The following is an 18,034-nucleotide window of genomic DNA, read 5'->3' as shown; positions in this document are numbered from 1 at the left end:
TAAAAGCATTAAAGGATGCAAAGCAAAAATAGGTATATGGAGTTGAATCATACAACCATGAGCTATTCGAATTTCAAAACTGACTTTAAATACAAAATAGCTTCCTTTTCTTCATTGGTTTTAGAGCAATGCATGTTGCAAATGTATATTGTATGCTCAATTTCCAATGAAACTGCTATATTGGTTATGTATTATTGTAACAAGTGCCTTTCTAAGACAGTGCACTTACTTGTTTTGGTTTACTAAGTTTTTTTTGTATTTTGACCTTTCTTTTAGAGGATAGTGAATTGAGAAGGACATTGCAGTCTTTAGCCTGTGGGAAAGCTCGTGTGTTGAACAAAGTTCCAAAAGGAAAAGACATTGAAGATGGAGACAAGATCATCTTCAATGACGACTTCAAGCACAAACTATTCAGAATAAAGATTAACCAAATCCAGATGAAAGAAACTGTATGTAATCCCTCTCGTAATTTGCCATTTTAGGAAGGCTTAACTCACTGAGAATGTATTATCATTATGTTTTGAGGTGATTCCACTTATACTTTCTTATCTTTTTCCAGGTTGAGGAGCAGACGAGCACGACTGAACGGGTATTCCAGGACAGACAGTACCAAATAGATGCTGCTATCGTTCGAATAATGAAAATGAGGAAGACACTCAGCCATAACCACCTCGTTGCAGAACTCTATAACCAATTAAAATTTCCAGTGAAGGTAATGAGAGATTTTTGCAATATGATATTGGGGATTTGGTGTATAAACACTTCCAAGTCGCCAGCGGATTGACTACGTGTCTATTTTTGTCCCGGAGGCAATGGCTGAATGCTGAAATGAGAGACTCTTCTCTAGCCACCTCCCTCACTCCGCCACAAATATTTGAGGCTCGATCAATTGAAAGTTTCAAACTGAGATTGTGAAATTTCCATGTAAAGATATGGAACCAAGTGGGAATCCAAATGCAGATCAGCCACGGTCTGATTGAATGATGTAGCAGGCCCAGGTTGCTTATTTCATTCTATCCTTGTGGCGGCTCAGTGGTTAGCACTGCTGCCTCACAGCGCCAGGGACCCGGGTTCAATTCCCCTCATGCGACTGTCTGTGTGGAGTTTGCACATTCTCCCCATGTCTGCATAGGTTTCCTCCGGGTGCTCTGGCTTCATCCCGCAGTCCAAAGATGTGCAGGTTAGGTGGATTGGCCATACTAAATTGCCCATAGTGTTCAGGGAGATGTAGATTAAGTGGGTTATAGGGGAATGGGTCTGGGTGGGATGCTCTGAGGTTCGGTGTGGACTTGTTGGGCCGAAGGGCCTGTTTCCACACTGTAGAGATTCTATGATTCTATGATATTCAATGAGGGCATCACTGGCCAGGCCAGGATTTATTGCCCATTCCTAATTATCCCGGGGGGCAAGATAGTGGTGAGCTGCATCCTTGAAATGTTGAAGTCCATAGTTTGGCAGTGCATCCACAGTACTGTTAGGAAGGGAGTTGCTGCAGTTTGACCCAGCAACAGTGACAGGCAGTGACTATCTCCAATAAGAGACAATATAACCAATGTCAATAAACGTGGAGCTGGAAAAGCACAGCTGGTCATACAGCATCCGAGGAGCAGGAAAGTCAGCATTTCAGGCCAAAACCCTTCTTCAGGCCTGGGAAGGGGGAAAGGAGCGCAGAAATAAGTAGAGGGAGGGTGGTGGGGCTGGGGTGAGGATAGGTGAGACGCAGATACGTGGATTCAGGTAAGGGGTTCTTGTGGTTGGTCAGTGGGTTCTTGTGGTTGGTCAGTGGGAAGGGTGGAGTGGAAGGAGAGATTTAGAAGCTGGTGAAGTCAATATTCAGGCCATTGGGCTGTAAGCTCCCGAGGCGAAATGTGTTTTATTCCTCCAGTTTACGTTTGGCCTCACGGACAGTGGAGGAGGCCAAGGATGGACGTGTCATCAGGGAAGTGGGAGGGGGAGTTAGTGGGTGACAACCAGAAGGTCATGTTGGTGTGTGCAGAGCGTAGATGCTCGGCAAAACGGTCCCTGAGTCTGCGTTTGGCCTCCCTGATATAGAGGAGACCACATCGGGAGCAACGGATAGAGTAGATGAGGTTAGGTAAAGTGCAAGTGAGTAACCACTGCCCATAAACATTCAATGGTATTACCATTGCTGAATCCCCCACTATCAATGCTATTGACCAGAAACTTAACTGCACCAGCCGTATAAATACTGTGGCTACAACAGCAGGTCAGAGGCTGGGAATCCTGCAGCTAGTAACTCGCCCTGACTCCCCCAGTGCTGTTCACCATCTACAAGGCACAACTCAGGAGTTTGATGGAATATTCCCCACTTGACTGGATGACTGCAAATCCAATAGCATTCAAGAAGTTTGACACAGTCCAGGACAAGTCAGCCACTTAATTGGCACCACCTCCACAAGCATTCACTCCCTCCACCACTCATCATCCACCACCACTACACCCCTTATCATTTTCTTCATCTCAATCATGTCCCCTCTCAATTGCCACTGCTGTAGGAAAACAACCTCGTTCTGTCCAATCTCTCTTCACAACTGAAACTTTCCAGCCTAGGCAACATACTGGTAAATCTCTTTGCCCCTTTCCCAGTGCCATCACATCCCTCCTATAATATGGATTCCAGAACCGCGCACACTACTCTAGCTGTGGCGTAACCAACATTTTATACAGTTCCAGCATAACCTCCCTGCTCTTAGATGCTATGCCTCGATTAATAAAGATAGTGTGTACTATCTACAAGCTGCCCTGCAGAAATTCACCAAAACTCCTCGGACAGCACTTTCCAAATCCACGACCACTTCCATTTGGAAAGACAAAGGCGGCAGATACATGGGAACATCACAACCTGCAGATTCCCTCCAATTCACACGCCATCCTGGCTTGGAAATATATCATCATTCTTTCACTATTGCTGGATCAAAATCCTGGAATTCACTCCCTGTCGGCATTGTGGGTGTAGCTACGCCAAATTGACTGTAACAGTTCACGAAGGACTCTCACCACTACCTCAAGGGAATTAGGAATGGGTAATAAATGCTGACCTAACCATTGACTTGCACATGCTGTGATTGGGGGGGAAAAAAAATCAATAACTGTTCAAGGCACTGTATAGGCCTACTGTGTGTTAAACAGTATGTTAAGGATAGAACTAAGCGATTCCACACCATCAGATCAGATCTACAGTGTGGAAGGGGCACGGTGGCTAAGTGGTTAGCACTGCTGTCTCACAGCGCCTGGGACCCAGGTTCAAATCCACCCTCGGGTGACTGTCTGTGTGGGGTTTGCACATTCTCCCCGTGTCTGCGTGGGTTTCCTCCAGGTGCTCGGGTTTACCCCCACAGACATAGATTGGCCGTGCTAAATTGTCCATTCTGTTCAGAGATGTGCAGGCTAGATGGATTAGCCACGGGAAATGCAAGGTTACAGGAATAAGGTAGGAGGTTGGGTCTGGAATATAAAGCTCTTCAGAGTGTTGGTGTGGGCCAGATGGTCAGCTTCCACACTGTAGGGATTCTATGATTCTGCCGTCCTGCCAAATCCAGTTGTGAATTGTAGTGGACAATTAAACAACTCACTGCAGGAAGAGGAGGAGGCTGCACAAGTACCCCCATCCTCAGTGATGGAAGAGCTCAGCCCATCTATGCAAAAGATAAGGCTGAAACATTTGCAACAGTTTTCAGCCAGAAATGCTGCCTATGGTCCCCAGCATCACAGATGCCAGTCTTCAGCTCATTTGATTCACTCCACGTAACCTGAAGAAATGACAAAAAGCAGGACACATCCAACCTGGCCAAATACTGTCCCATCAGTCTACTCTCGACCATCAGTAAAGCGATGGAAGGTAACATCAGCAGCGCTATCAAGCAGTACCTGCTCAGTGACGCCCAGTTTGGGTTCTGCCAGGGCCACTCAGCTCCTGACCTCCTGGTTCAAAGATGGGTTCAAGAGAGAAATAGTGTTGTAATGGTAATGGCACTGGACTCTTAATCAAAGGCCCATGCACAAGCTTTGACACAAGGCACAAAGGCTAGTGAAATTTACATTCAATTAATAAACTGGAATATAAAGCTAGCCTTAGTAATAGCGCTCATGAAACTATTAGCAAATGTAGTCCAAAAACAATCACATTCACTAGTATCCTTTAGGGAAGGAAATGTACTGTCCTGACCTGGTCTGGCATACATTTAACTCCGTACTCTTGCCTCTGAAAAGTCCTCGCAAGTCAATCCTTTCAAGGACAATTCAGGGTGGACAACAAATGTTGATCTTGGCAGTGTCAGCCATGTTCCGTGAAAGAATAAAAGTGATTGCCTTCGACGTTGTCTGCTGGAGTTCCTTGTCCCGACCATCATCAGTCACAGAGATCCTTTCTATTCTGTTCTAATCCCATTTTCTAGCATTTGATCCATACTCTTGTATGCCTTGGCACCACAAGAGCACATCTAAATACTTCATAAATGGGTTTCTGCTGTACCACCCTTACAGGCAGAGCGTTCCAGATTCCCACCACTCTCTTGCAAAAAAGTTTTTCCTTATCTCCTCTAAACTGCCTGCCCCAGACATTGATTCCTCTATCGAGAGAAATAGTTCCTTCCTGCCTACCCTATCTACACCCCTCATCATTTTCTTCATCTCAATCATGTCCCCTTTCAATTGCCACTGCTGTAGGAAAACAACCTTGTTCTGTCCAATCTCTCTTCACAACTGAAACTTTCCAACCTAGGCAACATACTGGTAAATCTCTTTTGCCCCTTTCCCAGTGCCATCACATCCCTCCTATAATATGGATTCCAGAACCGCGCACACTATTCTAGCTGTGGTGTAACCAACATTTTATACAGTTCCAGCATAACCTCCCTGCTGTTAAATGCTATGCCTCGATTAATAAAGTCAAGTATACCATATGCCTTCTTAATCACTTCATCCCCCATCCTGCTACCTTAAGGGGCTGATGTACAGGCACACCAAAATCCGTCTGATCCTCTGTGCTTCCCAGGATCCTACCGTTTCTCATGTATTCCCTTGCTTTATTCGTCCTGCATCACCTCACACTTATCCAGATTGAATTCCATTTGCCATTGATCTGCATATCTGACTAGCCTGTTTATGTTCCTTCTGTAGTCCAAGGCTTTCCTCCTCACTATGTAATTTTGTATCCTCTGCAAACTTACTGATCATCTCTCCTACATCCAAGTCTAAATCATTTATATAAACTACAAGCAGCAATACCCCCAACACTGATCCCTGTGGAACTCCACTGGAGAAGATTTGCAGTCACAAAAAAAAAAGACCCTCAACCCTCTGCCTCTCATCACTCAGCCAGTTATGGATCCAATTAGCCAAATCTCCTTGGATCCCATGGGCTCTTAGCTAGAAGTCTCCCGTGTGGCACCTTATCAAAGCCTTGCTAAAGTCCAAGTAGATATACCAAATGCATTACCCTCAATTGCTTCATCAGTGACATTTCAACCATGTCAGAAGTGGGGATGTTTACTGTTGATTCAGTAACTCCTCATGCTGACCTAGCCATATACAACAAGAAGTAGACCACATTCAGGTTTAAACTGATAGTTGGCAGGTAGCATTCCAGCCACAAGTGTCAGATAGTGACTATCTCAAATAACAGAGAATCTAACTGTCTCCCTTTGGCTTTTAATGGCACTATCATTATGAAGACACCCACTGTCAATGTCCTGGGGGTTACCATTGACCAGAAATTGAACTGGACCATCCATGTCAATACTATGGCTACAAGAGCAGGTCTGAGGGTGTGAATTCTATGGCAAGGATTTCACCTCCTGTCTCTCAAAGTCTATCCTTCTCCAACAAGGCACAAGCTAGAGTGTGATCCTTCCTAGATGGGTGCAGCTTTAATGACACTCAAGAAGCTTGACAACCTTCAACAATATATGAAATAGGAGCAGAAGTAGACTATTTAGCTGCTAAAGCCAGCCTGTCATCCAACAAGATCATGGCTGATCATCCCCATTCCTTTGTACCATTCTTCCCCACTATCTGCATATTCATTTGTATTATCTCAGTCTTGAGTTGACTCAATAACTGAGCATCCATAGTGCTGGAGTAGAGAATTCCAAAAATTCACCACCTGAGTGATGAAATTCTTCTTCCTCGCTGTCCATTAGTCTTAGATTGTGTTCCCTGTTCTAGACCCCAAAACCCCTGCTAGGGAAGTATCCTTCCTGCACCTACCCTATAAGAATCCCATATGTTCCTATTTGTAGGCCTTTTTTTCCTTAATCAATCATCAATTATTTCAAGTACCTTTATAAGTTAGTAGCACACATCTTCACACAACATCAAAGGGCGAAAGTTTCCTGTCAGCTTGGACTATTCCATGGAGAGGTTGTTTCAAGTCCCCGTCAATACACTGCAACCACCACGTTTTGAATCAACTGATTTTAGACATTGCAGGAGGAGAGCCAACTGGATATTTCACTGAAGGGATAGAAGATCGCAGGAGTTGAGGAAGAACAGCCCTGTATGAGGCCCATGTATGGCCACTGTGCCATCAATGTAGGAAAGACCTTTGAAGTTAATTTATTGTTAGACACTTGAGTTATCAGGAGAGCCTTGTGAGACTAGGATTAGTCACTCTGGAGAAGTGGAATCTGAGAGAAATGATGGGAGATTTTGAAGGGAAGCTGAGTTCAAACTTAGTAATACATTGCAAATTAACAAACTTTCAAACCAGAAGAGAGACTCTATCAATCTTAACTCCATTTCTGTTCAGTATTGGGTATGATCTAACCCCAAAGTGAGGTAGCATGGGAAAGGAGTTGGGGTCTATTATTATAGATGGGCTGGATGGTCAAAAGCTGGTTCTAGGCTGGAACAGGTCCATGGTGGCTCCCCCAATTCAGAGGACGTGAGTGTCTGTGCTGAGTTACAGCTGGTTAATGGGTGTGGAATATTAAAGTACTATACTGTTGTAGTAACGGGTGCTTTACTGGGGCTGTTGTGAAGACAGGTTGTTTGCTGAAATAGATCGAGCTGACCACTGATGCAGATGTTAAGTTCTGAAATCCTATTCTTCTCTCAGCCCAGAAATAAACTGCAAAATAAAACTGAAGATTCAGTACTCCTAGAAATCAGTTGTTTATTTGAGACTTATTTTGAATATAATGTCAGCTGTTCCTTAGTTGGATAATAGAAGATGCTTTGAAGCCTGTTTGCTCATTATCTCCTTACGACTGAGACTGTGCTTTCCCATTCTCTAAACCGGAAGTGTATCATGAAAAGTCAAATCTAATCATGCATGTTTTTCTTTTCCCACTTCATCCGTAATATTCAGCCAGGAGACCTGAAGAAAAGGATTGAGTCTCTAATTGACCGGGACTATATGGAGAGAGACAAAGACAATGCCAACCAGTACCACTATGTGGCATAAAGTATAGGCCGTGGCTGTCATTGCTGAATCTCAGCTCCTACATTGCCAGGAAAATGGCAATAGCACTGATTCTGTCTGCACTCTTCTTGGATTCAGTTTGGTTGTTAACGCGAGATCCAGCCCCCCTCACATCAAGATTAAAACCAGAGTGTTCTTTTTGGGAGTTTCGACTGTTGGCCAAACCTTTCATACAGCTTTTAGCATAAGGCTTTGCTTTCTTGAGGACCTCTTTGCTGAAGAGCGTGGAAGGCGTGCGGATCTTAAAAACACTTGAAGCAGCAGTCCATCTTGTGCCTCTGACAACTGAGGACTGATGATTTCCTGTCTGCGTTCATCCGGTTTCACCTGCTGTTGACACCTGTAATTGGCTTTTAGTTTTGATTTATTATAAAGCCTGTCTACACTTGTTATTTCTCGCCAATATATAACTTATGGCCATATTTCAGCAAGGGAGTCCTATTAATCTATAGAAAACATAATGTGAGATTCCCTTTAGTGCGAACTGCTCTGTATTTGCACACCAGCTTTTGTAACTACTTGAGTTAGTAGAACTACCATGCCAACTACTGAAGTAACTAACTTGGAACAATAATGGGATCAAACATACACCTGCTAACCCAATATCACACTACAGGGTAACAATTAGGTGGAATTTTGTACATCAGTTTTGTTTTATGTAAATTAAAACGTTTCTTGAAAATGGAGACAGCTTACTTGAAGTGCCAAAGACTCTAATTTCAAACATTTATTCCACTGAATAACTTTCCTATAAAGTAGTTGTTTTTACACTGAGAAAAATTAATGCTCTTAAGTCAATCCTGCTTGTAACATTTTCTTCAGGTAGATGAACTAAAGCTTCCTTCACCCACTGCCATCAGTCCACAGGTAACCAGACAATACAGTTGTACAGTAGTTTCTACTTTTGGATGACTCATTGATTCACACAGTGATATCACAGGAAATCTTGAAATTTTGACTTTGCAGGAATGTAAATACAAGAAAAACCAAATGCTTTGTGCAATATATACAAATGCTCCTACGTATTCACTGTCAATCATTCAGATCGCAAACAAGTTTGATGGTTGAGATGATCAGCTGAAACTGAGCTTTGTGATAACTTGTTAGATATTGTAAATAGGTTTTTCCTCAATTCAAAGTGCTTAAAAAATTATTAGGATCTTTGTCTTGCAATAACTAAACATAAAATGATTTTCTGCCATGGGTTGTGTTTTTATTGACATAACATTTATACAACTTAAGAGCTAATAAATTTTTCACAGCTTGTAACCTTAAATGTTTCTAGTGACAATCTTAAAACAGTCATCTGTGATCTTTTTTGTACCTTTTAATAATCTCAATAACCATTTATCTTCAGTTGTATTTCATCCACTGTCCTTGTGTTGGTTTTACTGGGACATGCATGCATGAGGCAGCGAGCTGCAGATGAAGGAATGAAGATGACAAGTAGGAGATGGCTAGAGGGCCAGGTATCTCAAGTCAGCAGGATCAATGCAAGTCAATCTCCGATTGAGGAAATTGTTGGCGGTTTGTTGTTTTTTTTTGGCCCCCATTTCCCTGCCAGGAGAATGTTGACTTTAGAGCAGCTCACAGGTCGGATATGAGAGAAAGGTGAGGAAATGGTCAGATACAGAATAATGGAGTTAATACATAGCAGCACCCAAGCAGTAAGGATGGCAGTTAGCAAGAGAGGAAGGGACTAAGTGTAGACCATAGTGGAAGTGGATGGGGTGGTGTCTGGATAGAGAGGAGCTCCATGACTTTCTCAACAATTGCTGATTCTGACATGCTTGCAACTGCTGGATGTAAGGAAAACCAAGAATCTGCATACAAGATCTGGTGTGTTTTAACATCTCGGCAGAATTGCAAACTTTGAACAAGACAGACTTGAGTGTGACAGTGGTGGCAGATAGTTACATAAACACACCTGCAAGTACATTTGCCTGTACTATGCGTAGCTTTCTATGAAAATGAATGCAGGTGGCTACGGCAATGTCACAAGAGCTTCACTTGAGCTTTGTTTGTTGAACACTGCCTTAGAGAGAAAGCACTGAACATTGGTGAAATGAACACAACGTTCAAGACTTTCTGAAACTGTATGTGATTTATTATGCCGAGATGCTCCGTGCTGAAGGTGATACTTATTGACACCTGGCATTGTAGGTGGAAACCAGCATATGTGGGACCTCCTCTCAGTAATTGGTGATTGTATGTTGTCCCATTATTCTGGGTGATGTGCCTTCAGTCTAAGCAACTTCTGCATGCAGTGCTGTCAGCCCAATCCTGCCTATAGTGAGTGTTATGGATTTTTTTTTTTTTTTTTTTATTAGGGATAGAGGTTTAGGGATCAGAACAATATCCATTTGTCCTCCTTTAATCATTTGAAGAAAATTGAATAGATGTTTTGATGTCTTTGAAATGATTTATTTGATCTATGAACGTGCTACATAATCCAGTACAAATCTAAAGTGAAAAATAAAACACTTTGGCATTTTGACAGGCTTTCATTAACCCAGTCATAGAAATTGTTTATTTATTACACATTTCAACAAAAGATTTCTTCCCTTTGGAATCCACCACAGACAGGCCTAGCTGTCAACTTCATAACTTGCCGTTGTTGAATAGTGGTCAATTCAAAGCATGTTTATCAACCTCAACCTCAACCTCAACCTCACCCTCCTGGCAGGAACTTGTACCCAAAAGGGAGACCAGTTCTCGCCTTAGCCCTGACCCACTTGCTAGGAATGGGGTTTTGCACAGGCTGCATAAAGTTACCAAATAAACCCTGGTGAGCAGCAATAGTTGAGAGGCTTTGGATGCTCTCTTTGCTAGTCTGTGTTCTGCCACGTTAAGCAGTCTAAAAATGTTGGCTGTTGGCAGATCTATCAGTACTGTATGTTTCTCCAGTCAGTGCTCATCAATCAAGGCTCAACAGCTCATTTAAGAGTTATAAAAATTGATCCTGCTGTTTGCATTTGGTCAAAGACAGTGAGAGGCCCCCCTCCTATGAGAATATCCGCAATATTAGGGTCAAAATATTTAACTATTCGGTTCCCGATGTCTGTTTCGGTGTCCGTGGTTGTTGGCTAGCCATACAAAATACTGCAGAGTGTTTCAGAAACGCAGAAGGTGGTGCCAAGTAAATCTGACTGTGTAACATGATGAGGCACATTCTAGGGCCAGAACATGACCCCTCTCCCTGCGTTAGCCAGTCATCAGGTGGCTATTTAAAGGCCATGCCGCACAACGGGAGAGAGCTTCTGCGCAAAAGTGATCACATTTCAGAGGAATGGGGTGTTACATTGCAACAGGTGACAAATGGAGCCTCTCTTTCTCCGCTCAGACATAAATATCCACCAGCTACAGTGAGTCCTGGGAGCTTTGAAGACAGCTCCAAGGCAACCATGGAGCTCTTCACAAGTTGTCAGTCTCAGTGCTTCTGGGGTGAGTCCCAAGGAAATCCTACTGAAGCCAACACATTAACTCTGCTCCAGTTTTGTAGCTTTTTTAGTTCATTGGATGACTTGGAGGTATGTTGTTGGGTTAGACTAAAAAGGAACTTAATTCTCTGTTTCCGACTCTGGTAAGAAACACCCAGCATCTCTTCGGTGTACACAAAAGGAAAGGTTCTAGAGGAGGAACACATTTCCGCATTACAGGGTTTGCAATGCAGACAGTTAAGCACAAGAAGCCTCTCAATGTAGTTACAAGTGTTTGTAAACATCTTGTTACTCCTTCGGTGTAGGATATGGAAAACTGCACCACAATCCACTGCTCGTGACTTTTATTCTTCGTGGGATATGGGCTTTTCTGGCTGGGCCAGAACTTATTGTCTATCCCTATTGCCCTCAAGGTGGTGGTGAACTGACCTCTTGAACCACTTAGTGGTTTGGATGAGGGGGCGTTGATACGACCACAGAGCTGTTAAGAACCAAGATCCAGAATTTTGCCTGAGATAGTGAACAAATGATGATTATACTTCCAAGTCAGGGTGGGTTGTGGCTGGAGAGGAGCTTGCAAGTAGTGGTGTTCTCCTATGTCTGCTTTTGTCCTTCTGGCTGTGGTAGAGATCACGATTCTGAAGGTGCTGTTGAAAGAATTTCAATGAAGGTGAATTTCTGGAGTGCATCTTGTAGATGGTACACAATGCTGCCATTGTACTGGTGGCGGAGGGAGTTTTGTTTGTTTAAGGGTGTCAGTCAAGTGGGTTTCTCAGCCTTGGACATTGTTGCTGAATTCAAGTAGGGACTACTCCAATCCATTCTGCACTTATACCATGGACAGGAGGTGAGTTATTTGTTGCAGGATTCCCAGTCTTTGACCTGCTCTCGTAGCCTGTGTTTATAGGGCTGTTCTGGGATACTCACAGTATGAGGGTGGAGTTTCCTTGATGGTAACACCATTGAAAGGCAAAGGGTGGTGGTTAAAGGCCCACTGATGACCTGTAAATGGCCTGAGGCAGTTCAAGCTATGAAAAATCAGCTGTTTTCCAAAACCCTGGAAAACAATAATAAAAAAAAAAGGGAGGCTGGAATAGCGAGGAACTGACGGTTGGCCAACGTGGGTTCCAATGTAAATATAAATAAATGAAAATGAAGAATTTCTCAGAAATGCAGACTTGGTGCCCACTTCCTTACATCGGATGTTAACAAGCAATATGTGAATCCAAAGTTAGTGTGATATACGCAACACCCCCGAGCAGTCCCTACCACACTCGACAAGATTTCTCTCCTCGATTCATAGCTGATGTCGTGGGACAGTTATAGGCTTTGCTGAATTCTTCAAAGTTACTCATTGCCCCCATGACCCTGAAAGGAAAACAAATGAATTGATCTTGTAGACAGATTCAAAGCAAATGATAGAAGCATGGTTTTCTGTGTTCCAGAGCCGAATAGAAAGAGAACTCAAGGTTTGTGAGAAGATTTGTAGCTCAGGTTTTTGATGCGGTTGTTGACTTGCTCACTGAGCTGGTAAGTTTGTTTGCAGATGTTTCGTCACCATGCCAGGTATCACCATACTATCCTCACCGCATTAAATTCACCAAGGAGGAGGAGAACAACAACAGACTTCCCTTCCTGGACGTAATGGTCAAACGTAAAGCCAGACCAGGGTACACAGGAAGACCACCCATACAGATCAGGTACTCAACTACAATAACAATCATCCCAATACCCACAAATGGAGCTGCGTCAAAACACTTTTCAAGCGAGCTGCAGCACCCTGGAGCTGTGCAAAGCTGAGGAAGAACACCTATATAGAGCATCTTTAGAAACAACGATTACTTGAAAAGCCAATACCTACACAAAAGACCACAACAGGAGGGCACAACTCGGCCAGAGACACTAGTTACCCTAACATACATTAAAGACATATCTGAGATGAGCACCAGATTACCCTGGCCCCTAGGAATTTTGTAGCCCACAAACCGACAGCTACTGACGAGAATAAAGGATCCGACAACCACAACTAACAGAACCAACATTATTTGCAAAGATTGCCAAAAACATTACATAGGTCAAACCGGAAGGAAACTAGTCTTCGGGATTCATCAACAGCAACTATCAACCAAGAGACGTGACCAATTGTCACTCACTTCAATACACATGGACACCAATTCAACTGGGACAATGTAGCCATCCTACGACAAGCCAACCAAAGACACACGTGAGCATTCTTGGAGGCCTGGCACTCAAACTGAAACTCCATTAACAAACATGTAGAGCTGGACCCCATCTACCAACCACTAAGAAACAGATCCGGTAGTGACACCACACACTCCAGCAAACCGAGAGACATAAATGGCAAGCGGGACAGAACACCGATGCTTCACCAGAGGCGCAGTGATGATGTTACCCAGTATGGTGATGAAACGTCTGCAAACAAACTTACCAGCTTGGCAAGCAAGTCAACAATTGCAGAAAGAGAACTGACTGAAGCACCATTGTCTCACCTCCACCCAACCAGAGGACACTCCTATTGGCTGACCAAGAGGGTTCTGTGTGTATGTACGATGGGCCAAATGGCCTCCTTCCGCACCATAACAACTCTGTGATTCACCTGAATTGAGCACACGGAGTCTCAAATATAATGAATGGAAACAGCAGTGTAAAACAGTCCCCTAAATCTGCACTAATTGGCAAACTCACTCAGCAGTTCAAAGAATGCCTTGTGAGAGAAGGGAGGGGCAAAGGTACCAGACTGGTCTATCGCTCTGAGAAAGGAGTGGAGCAGAGGGGAGTGTGGTTCTGCTATAACTCACAGTGATAATGGCACAGGGCCATGTGTACCATTCACTATTGGCATCACTTACCTTGTCCAGCCAGTCAGCTTACGATGTCTTCAATTTAGCAAAATATTAAACCAACCTCCTTTCAGCAACTGTTTTTTTTGGAGTTAGTGAGAGCCAAACCCTACCTGAACTCAGAGGGACTGTGAGCGCCATTCAGAATTTTATTCCTAGCGGCTGCCGGTCGATAAGCATTGCACCGAACCTAGAAAGAAGATCAGCATGTTGAGTGTCACTCCCACCCAAGAAGGTGGACTATGCAGAGATATTCTGAGTGTTACTGGAACATGTAGGACCAGGAGCTAAAGTTGACAGTAGGACAGGAGTGAGGAGTAATGCACTAACCACGAATATGTTTTGGATATTTGTGCTCCTTGAATGCCAGGAGTAAGACCACTCAAGTCAGCACATCCCAAAGGATCACTGCTAAAGGACTGTGAATCATCAGCCAGATGCCTATAAAGAGTGCCTACCTTTGAATAAACAGTGGTGTCTCAGTATAACAATCACTCTCTTGCACATATAGTGTATTCCCCAGATACAGTGAACCCCCCATGCAATCCATCACTCCAATTCACACAGCTCCATCACTCTGGGCAATGAGAAACAATACCAGGAATAGACGAGATAGTAGGAACTGCAGATGCTGGAGAATCCGAGACAACAAGGTGCAGGGCTGGATGAACACAGCAGGCCAAGCAGCATCATAAGAGCAGAGAGGCTGACGTTTCGGGCCTAGACCCTTCATCAGAAAAGGGGGAGGGGAAGGGGGTTTTGAAATAAATAGGGAGAGAGTGGGAGGCGGATAGAAGAGGGATAGAGGAGAGGATAGGTGGAGAGGAAACAAACAGGTCAAAGAGGCGGGGATGGAGCCAGTCAGACGACATGTCCATCCTGGGCCTCCTGCAGTGCCACAACGATGCCACCCGAAGATTGCAGGAACAGCAACTCATATTCCGCTTGGGAACCCTGCAGCCCAATGGTATCAATGTGGATTTCACAAGTTTCAAAATCTTCCCTCCCCCTACCGCATCCCAAAACCAGTCCAGCTCGTCCCTGCCTCCCTAACCTGTTCTTCCTCCCACCTATCCCCTCCTCCCACCGACCAACCTCATCCCGCCCCCTTGACCTGTCCGTCCTCCCTGGACTGACCTATCCCCTTCCTAACTCCCTACCTACACTCACCTTTACTGGCTCCTTCCCCGCCTCTTCGACCTGTTTGTTTCCTCTCCACCTATCCTCTCCTCCATCCCTCTTCTTTCCGCCTCCCACTCTCTCCCTATTTATTTCAAAACCCCCTTCCCCTCCCCCTTTTCTGATGAAGAATCTAGGCCCGAAACGTCAGCCTCTCTGCTCCTATGATGCTGCTTGGCCTGCTGTGTTCATCCAGCCCTGCACCTTGTTGACCAGGAATAGACTATTCAGCCCCTGGGGCCTATGCCATCGTTTAACAGGTTGATCCTCAGTCTTTGTTGTCTGTTCCCATTGTCCCTCAATTCCCTAACAGACCAAATATCTATCCCTTGCAGTGCTCCAAGTGTATCAGTACTGCCCAAGGGTAGGCCATCATAGTATTCTCTGATGGTCGATATTCACATGTAAGTGGGTTGAGTCGAGGGTCTGAGGGGTTTGTGAAGACCACTTGCAAAGGTATCAGAAAGGTGACAGAAACCTGTGGTGTAGTTGGTGACTGACCTGTATCCGTGCACTGCAGAAGTTGCTGAGATTCCCAATAATACACCACACAACAGTTCTGTCAGTACCTCTTTGTGCAGACAGAGCTAGTGGTGGCTATTCTCCTCAGACTATCCCAGTGCTATGTTTCTGATACATTTTGGCTACCTGTCTTCAGGGCTCATGAACAGATCACAGTCCCTTCCATCCACCCACTCCTTCCTACACCAAGCAACAGAACAAGAGGGGATTCCTCATTTTCAGCGCTGTGATCTCCACCCCGGGCCGGGTCCCGAGTCCCCAGCGCTGTGATCTCCACTCCGGGCCGGGTCCCGAGTCCCCAGCGCTGTGATCTCCACCCCGGGCTGGGTCCCGAGTCCCCAGCGCTGTGATCTCCACCCCAGGCAGGACGGATCCTGAATCCACCTCAGCCCAAACAGGGATTGAACCCCCTGCAGTTGTCACCAATCTGATCCACAACAGCCATCCAGCCAACTGAGCATCCCAGCCCACCCAAGGATCTGAGTTGTTGTGGCAACGTACACTTTTATGCATGTGTGGCAGCCGGGAGCTATGGAGACTGATGACAAAGTCTCTGATTTCTCTCAATTACCTGGCTGACCACAAATCTCTCCTGCTTTTGCTGCCATGTGTTGGGAGGATCTACACATTGACTCTCAACCAGTTTGGTCATATTAAGACCACACTTCCCTTCGCCATCGGGGATAGGAAGCGAAGCCAGAGCTTCAGGCTCAGAGGCAGAGTCGTCACCTCCTGTACCACAAGACCGAGGGTAAACTAAACCTCGGCTCTGAACACACCCAACACAATTCACCGTTTTCACTCAGGTGATCTAAGCACACTCACGGTAATTGGGAAAACATTGATGTGGAATGTAACAAGAACACGAAGGGTGACTCACATGAGCGTAACTTAAAAAGAAGAGCTGGTTGTTACTGAGTTGTAGACCTGGCAGTAGTGGCTCCTCCTTGTCTCCTCTTTCCTCTCGTATCCATTTTCTGTAGGCCTGGGAGTGGGGGGTAACAGGGAACAACATTCATCATCATTAAAGTGTAAGCATACGGTCAATCAGACTGGGTGAAGGACCAGTCTGCACATTTTCATCATCCTTACCCTCTTGTTTATTGCTGATTTAACCGACCATTAATTTTCTCCTTCCTGTTAAATTTTGAGAGACAATTGCACCCAAGTACTTTCTGATGTCACGTAAGGGCTTGCTCCATGCTATTCACAGGAGAATACCAAACCTTCAGGTGGACAGTCACAAGCCCTGGGTGGATAGAGACTGCCTGCAGAGCTGCGGCAAAACCATGGTTCAGTGGTTAGCACTGCTGCCTCACAGCACCAGGGACCCAGGTTCAATCCTACCCTCATGTGACCATCTGGGTGGAGTTTGCACATTCTCCCCGTGTCTGTGTGGGTTTGCACTAGGTGCTCCAATTTCCTCCTGCAGTCCAGAGATGTTGAGGGTAGGTGGATTGGCCATACTAAAGTGCCCATAGTGTTCCAGTATATGCAGGCTGGGTGGATTAGCCATGGGAATTGCAGGTCTACAGGGATGGGAGGGGGAGGAGGATGCTCTTTGGGGATTAGTGTACATTCAATAGGCTGAATGGCCTCTTGCTGCAGTGCAGGGATTCTGTGTGTTGTTGGGGGTGTTGTTTCAGTCTGCCTGAATCCCTACAGCTTCACCGATTCACTTTGGTCACAATTATGTGAAGGCTCAAAACAAACGTACAGGGGGAAGAAGGTAGAAGAGACTGACCAGCAGAGGGCAAGCACAGAAATGATGGGCAGAGTTGCCTCCTTCTGTGTTGTGACCACTTGACAATGAAACAATTGAAGTTGTCTTGCTGTTGCCTGGTCACAGTAAATGGTAGACAATGCCCAATGGATAGGGTTCCTGACTGGCACTGTTGCCAGGGCCCATTATCCAGTTCACCCACCACCTTGCCCTGTCCCTGTAGCCCTGCGTGCTCTTTGTCAACCCCTTAAGATGTAATAACAATGCCTCAGATGTGGGAGTGGGCCGAGGGCTATTTTCCATGTGATCGCTCGTAAAATCAACCAAGCAGTTTCACCCTTGGGTGGTGCTGGTGGGGGCAGGGTTTCCTGACTTCACAATTCATCCCATGTTTTGGCTGACAAAACCATTACCCCAAGCAGGGCAAGCCTGTGGGAATTCCCAGCTTAAATATATAGTTCTGGCGTTTGCGTACCCTGAAAGCCTGGCGTAGCCCAGCGTTGTCAGCAATGTTCTCTCCCAGAGTTCTCTGCCCATTTACCTACAAGACACAAGGTTATTTATTGATCATGTTTACAGATGACCACATTGTTGCTGGTGAGGCCCCATTGTTTGTTGCCTATCCTTGAACTGAGAAGTTTCCTGGACCATTTCAGAGGGCAGTCGAGTATCAGCCTGGCACTGTGCGTTCAGGAGCACGAAGGTCCAGGACTGTAACCCTCCTATAGTTCCCAGCACACATCCCTAACCCTCCAATAGAGCCCAGGACACACCCCTAACCCTCCTACAGAGCCCGGGACACACCCCTAACCCTCCAATAGAGCCCAGGACACACCCCTAACCCTCCTACAGAGCCCGGGACACA

The 18,034-nt window shown here is 45.1% G+C and overlaps 2 protein-coding genes across 3 annotated transcripts in view; one reads left to right on the top strand and one right to left on the bottom strand.

The window, feature by feature from the left end:
• The window catches only part of LOC109931898 (cullin-4A-like), a 42,872-nt gene extending 34,152 nt beyond the window's left edge, over positions 1-8,720 (top strand). For both annotated transcript variants that reach the window (XM_048603337.1, XM_020531167.2), the window contains 3 exons: positions 277-449; positions 560-712; positions 7,331-8,720. In XM_048603337.1, coding sequence (XP_048459294.1) covers positions 277-449; positions 560-712; positions 7,331-7,426 — 422 coding nt within the window. In that variant the 3' untranslated portion in view covers positions 7,427-8,720. The remainder of the gene's footprint in view (positions 1-276; positions 450-559; positions 713-7,330) is intronic.
• Positions 8,721-9,852: 1,132 nt separating this feature from the next.
• Positions 9,853-18,034, bottom strand: part of phex (phosphate regulating endopeptidase homolog, X-linked) — a 67,842-nt gene continuing 59,660 nt past the window's right edge. The window contains exons 19-22 of the mRNA XM_048603339.1: positions 17,645-17,710; positions 16,327-16,431; positions 13,859-13,935; positions 9,853-12,252 (exon numbers count right to left, since the gene is read on the bottom strand). Coding sequence (XP_048459296.1) covers positions 12,150-12,252; positions 13,859-13,935; positions 16,327-16,431; positions 17,645-17,710 — 351 coding nt within the window. The 3' untranslated portion in view covers positions 9,853-12,149. The remainder of the gene's footprint in view (positions 12,253-13,858; positions 13,936-16,326; positions 16,432-17,644; positions 17,711-18,034) is intronic.

Source organism: Rhincodon typus, chromosome 11, assembly GCF_021869965.1.
Source record: "Rhincodon typus isolate 14 chromosome 11, sRhiTyp1.1, whole genome shotgun sequence".
NCBI classification, from domain to species: Eukaryota; Metazoa; Chordata; class Chondrichthyes; order Orectolobiformes; family Rhincodontidae; genus Rhincodon; species Rhincodon typus.
This window is presented reverse-complemented; position numbering and strand designations above follow the sequence as displayed.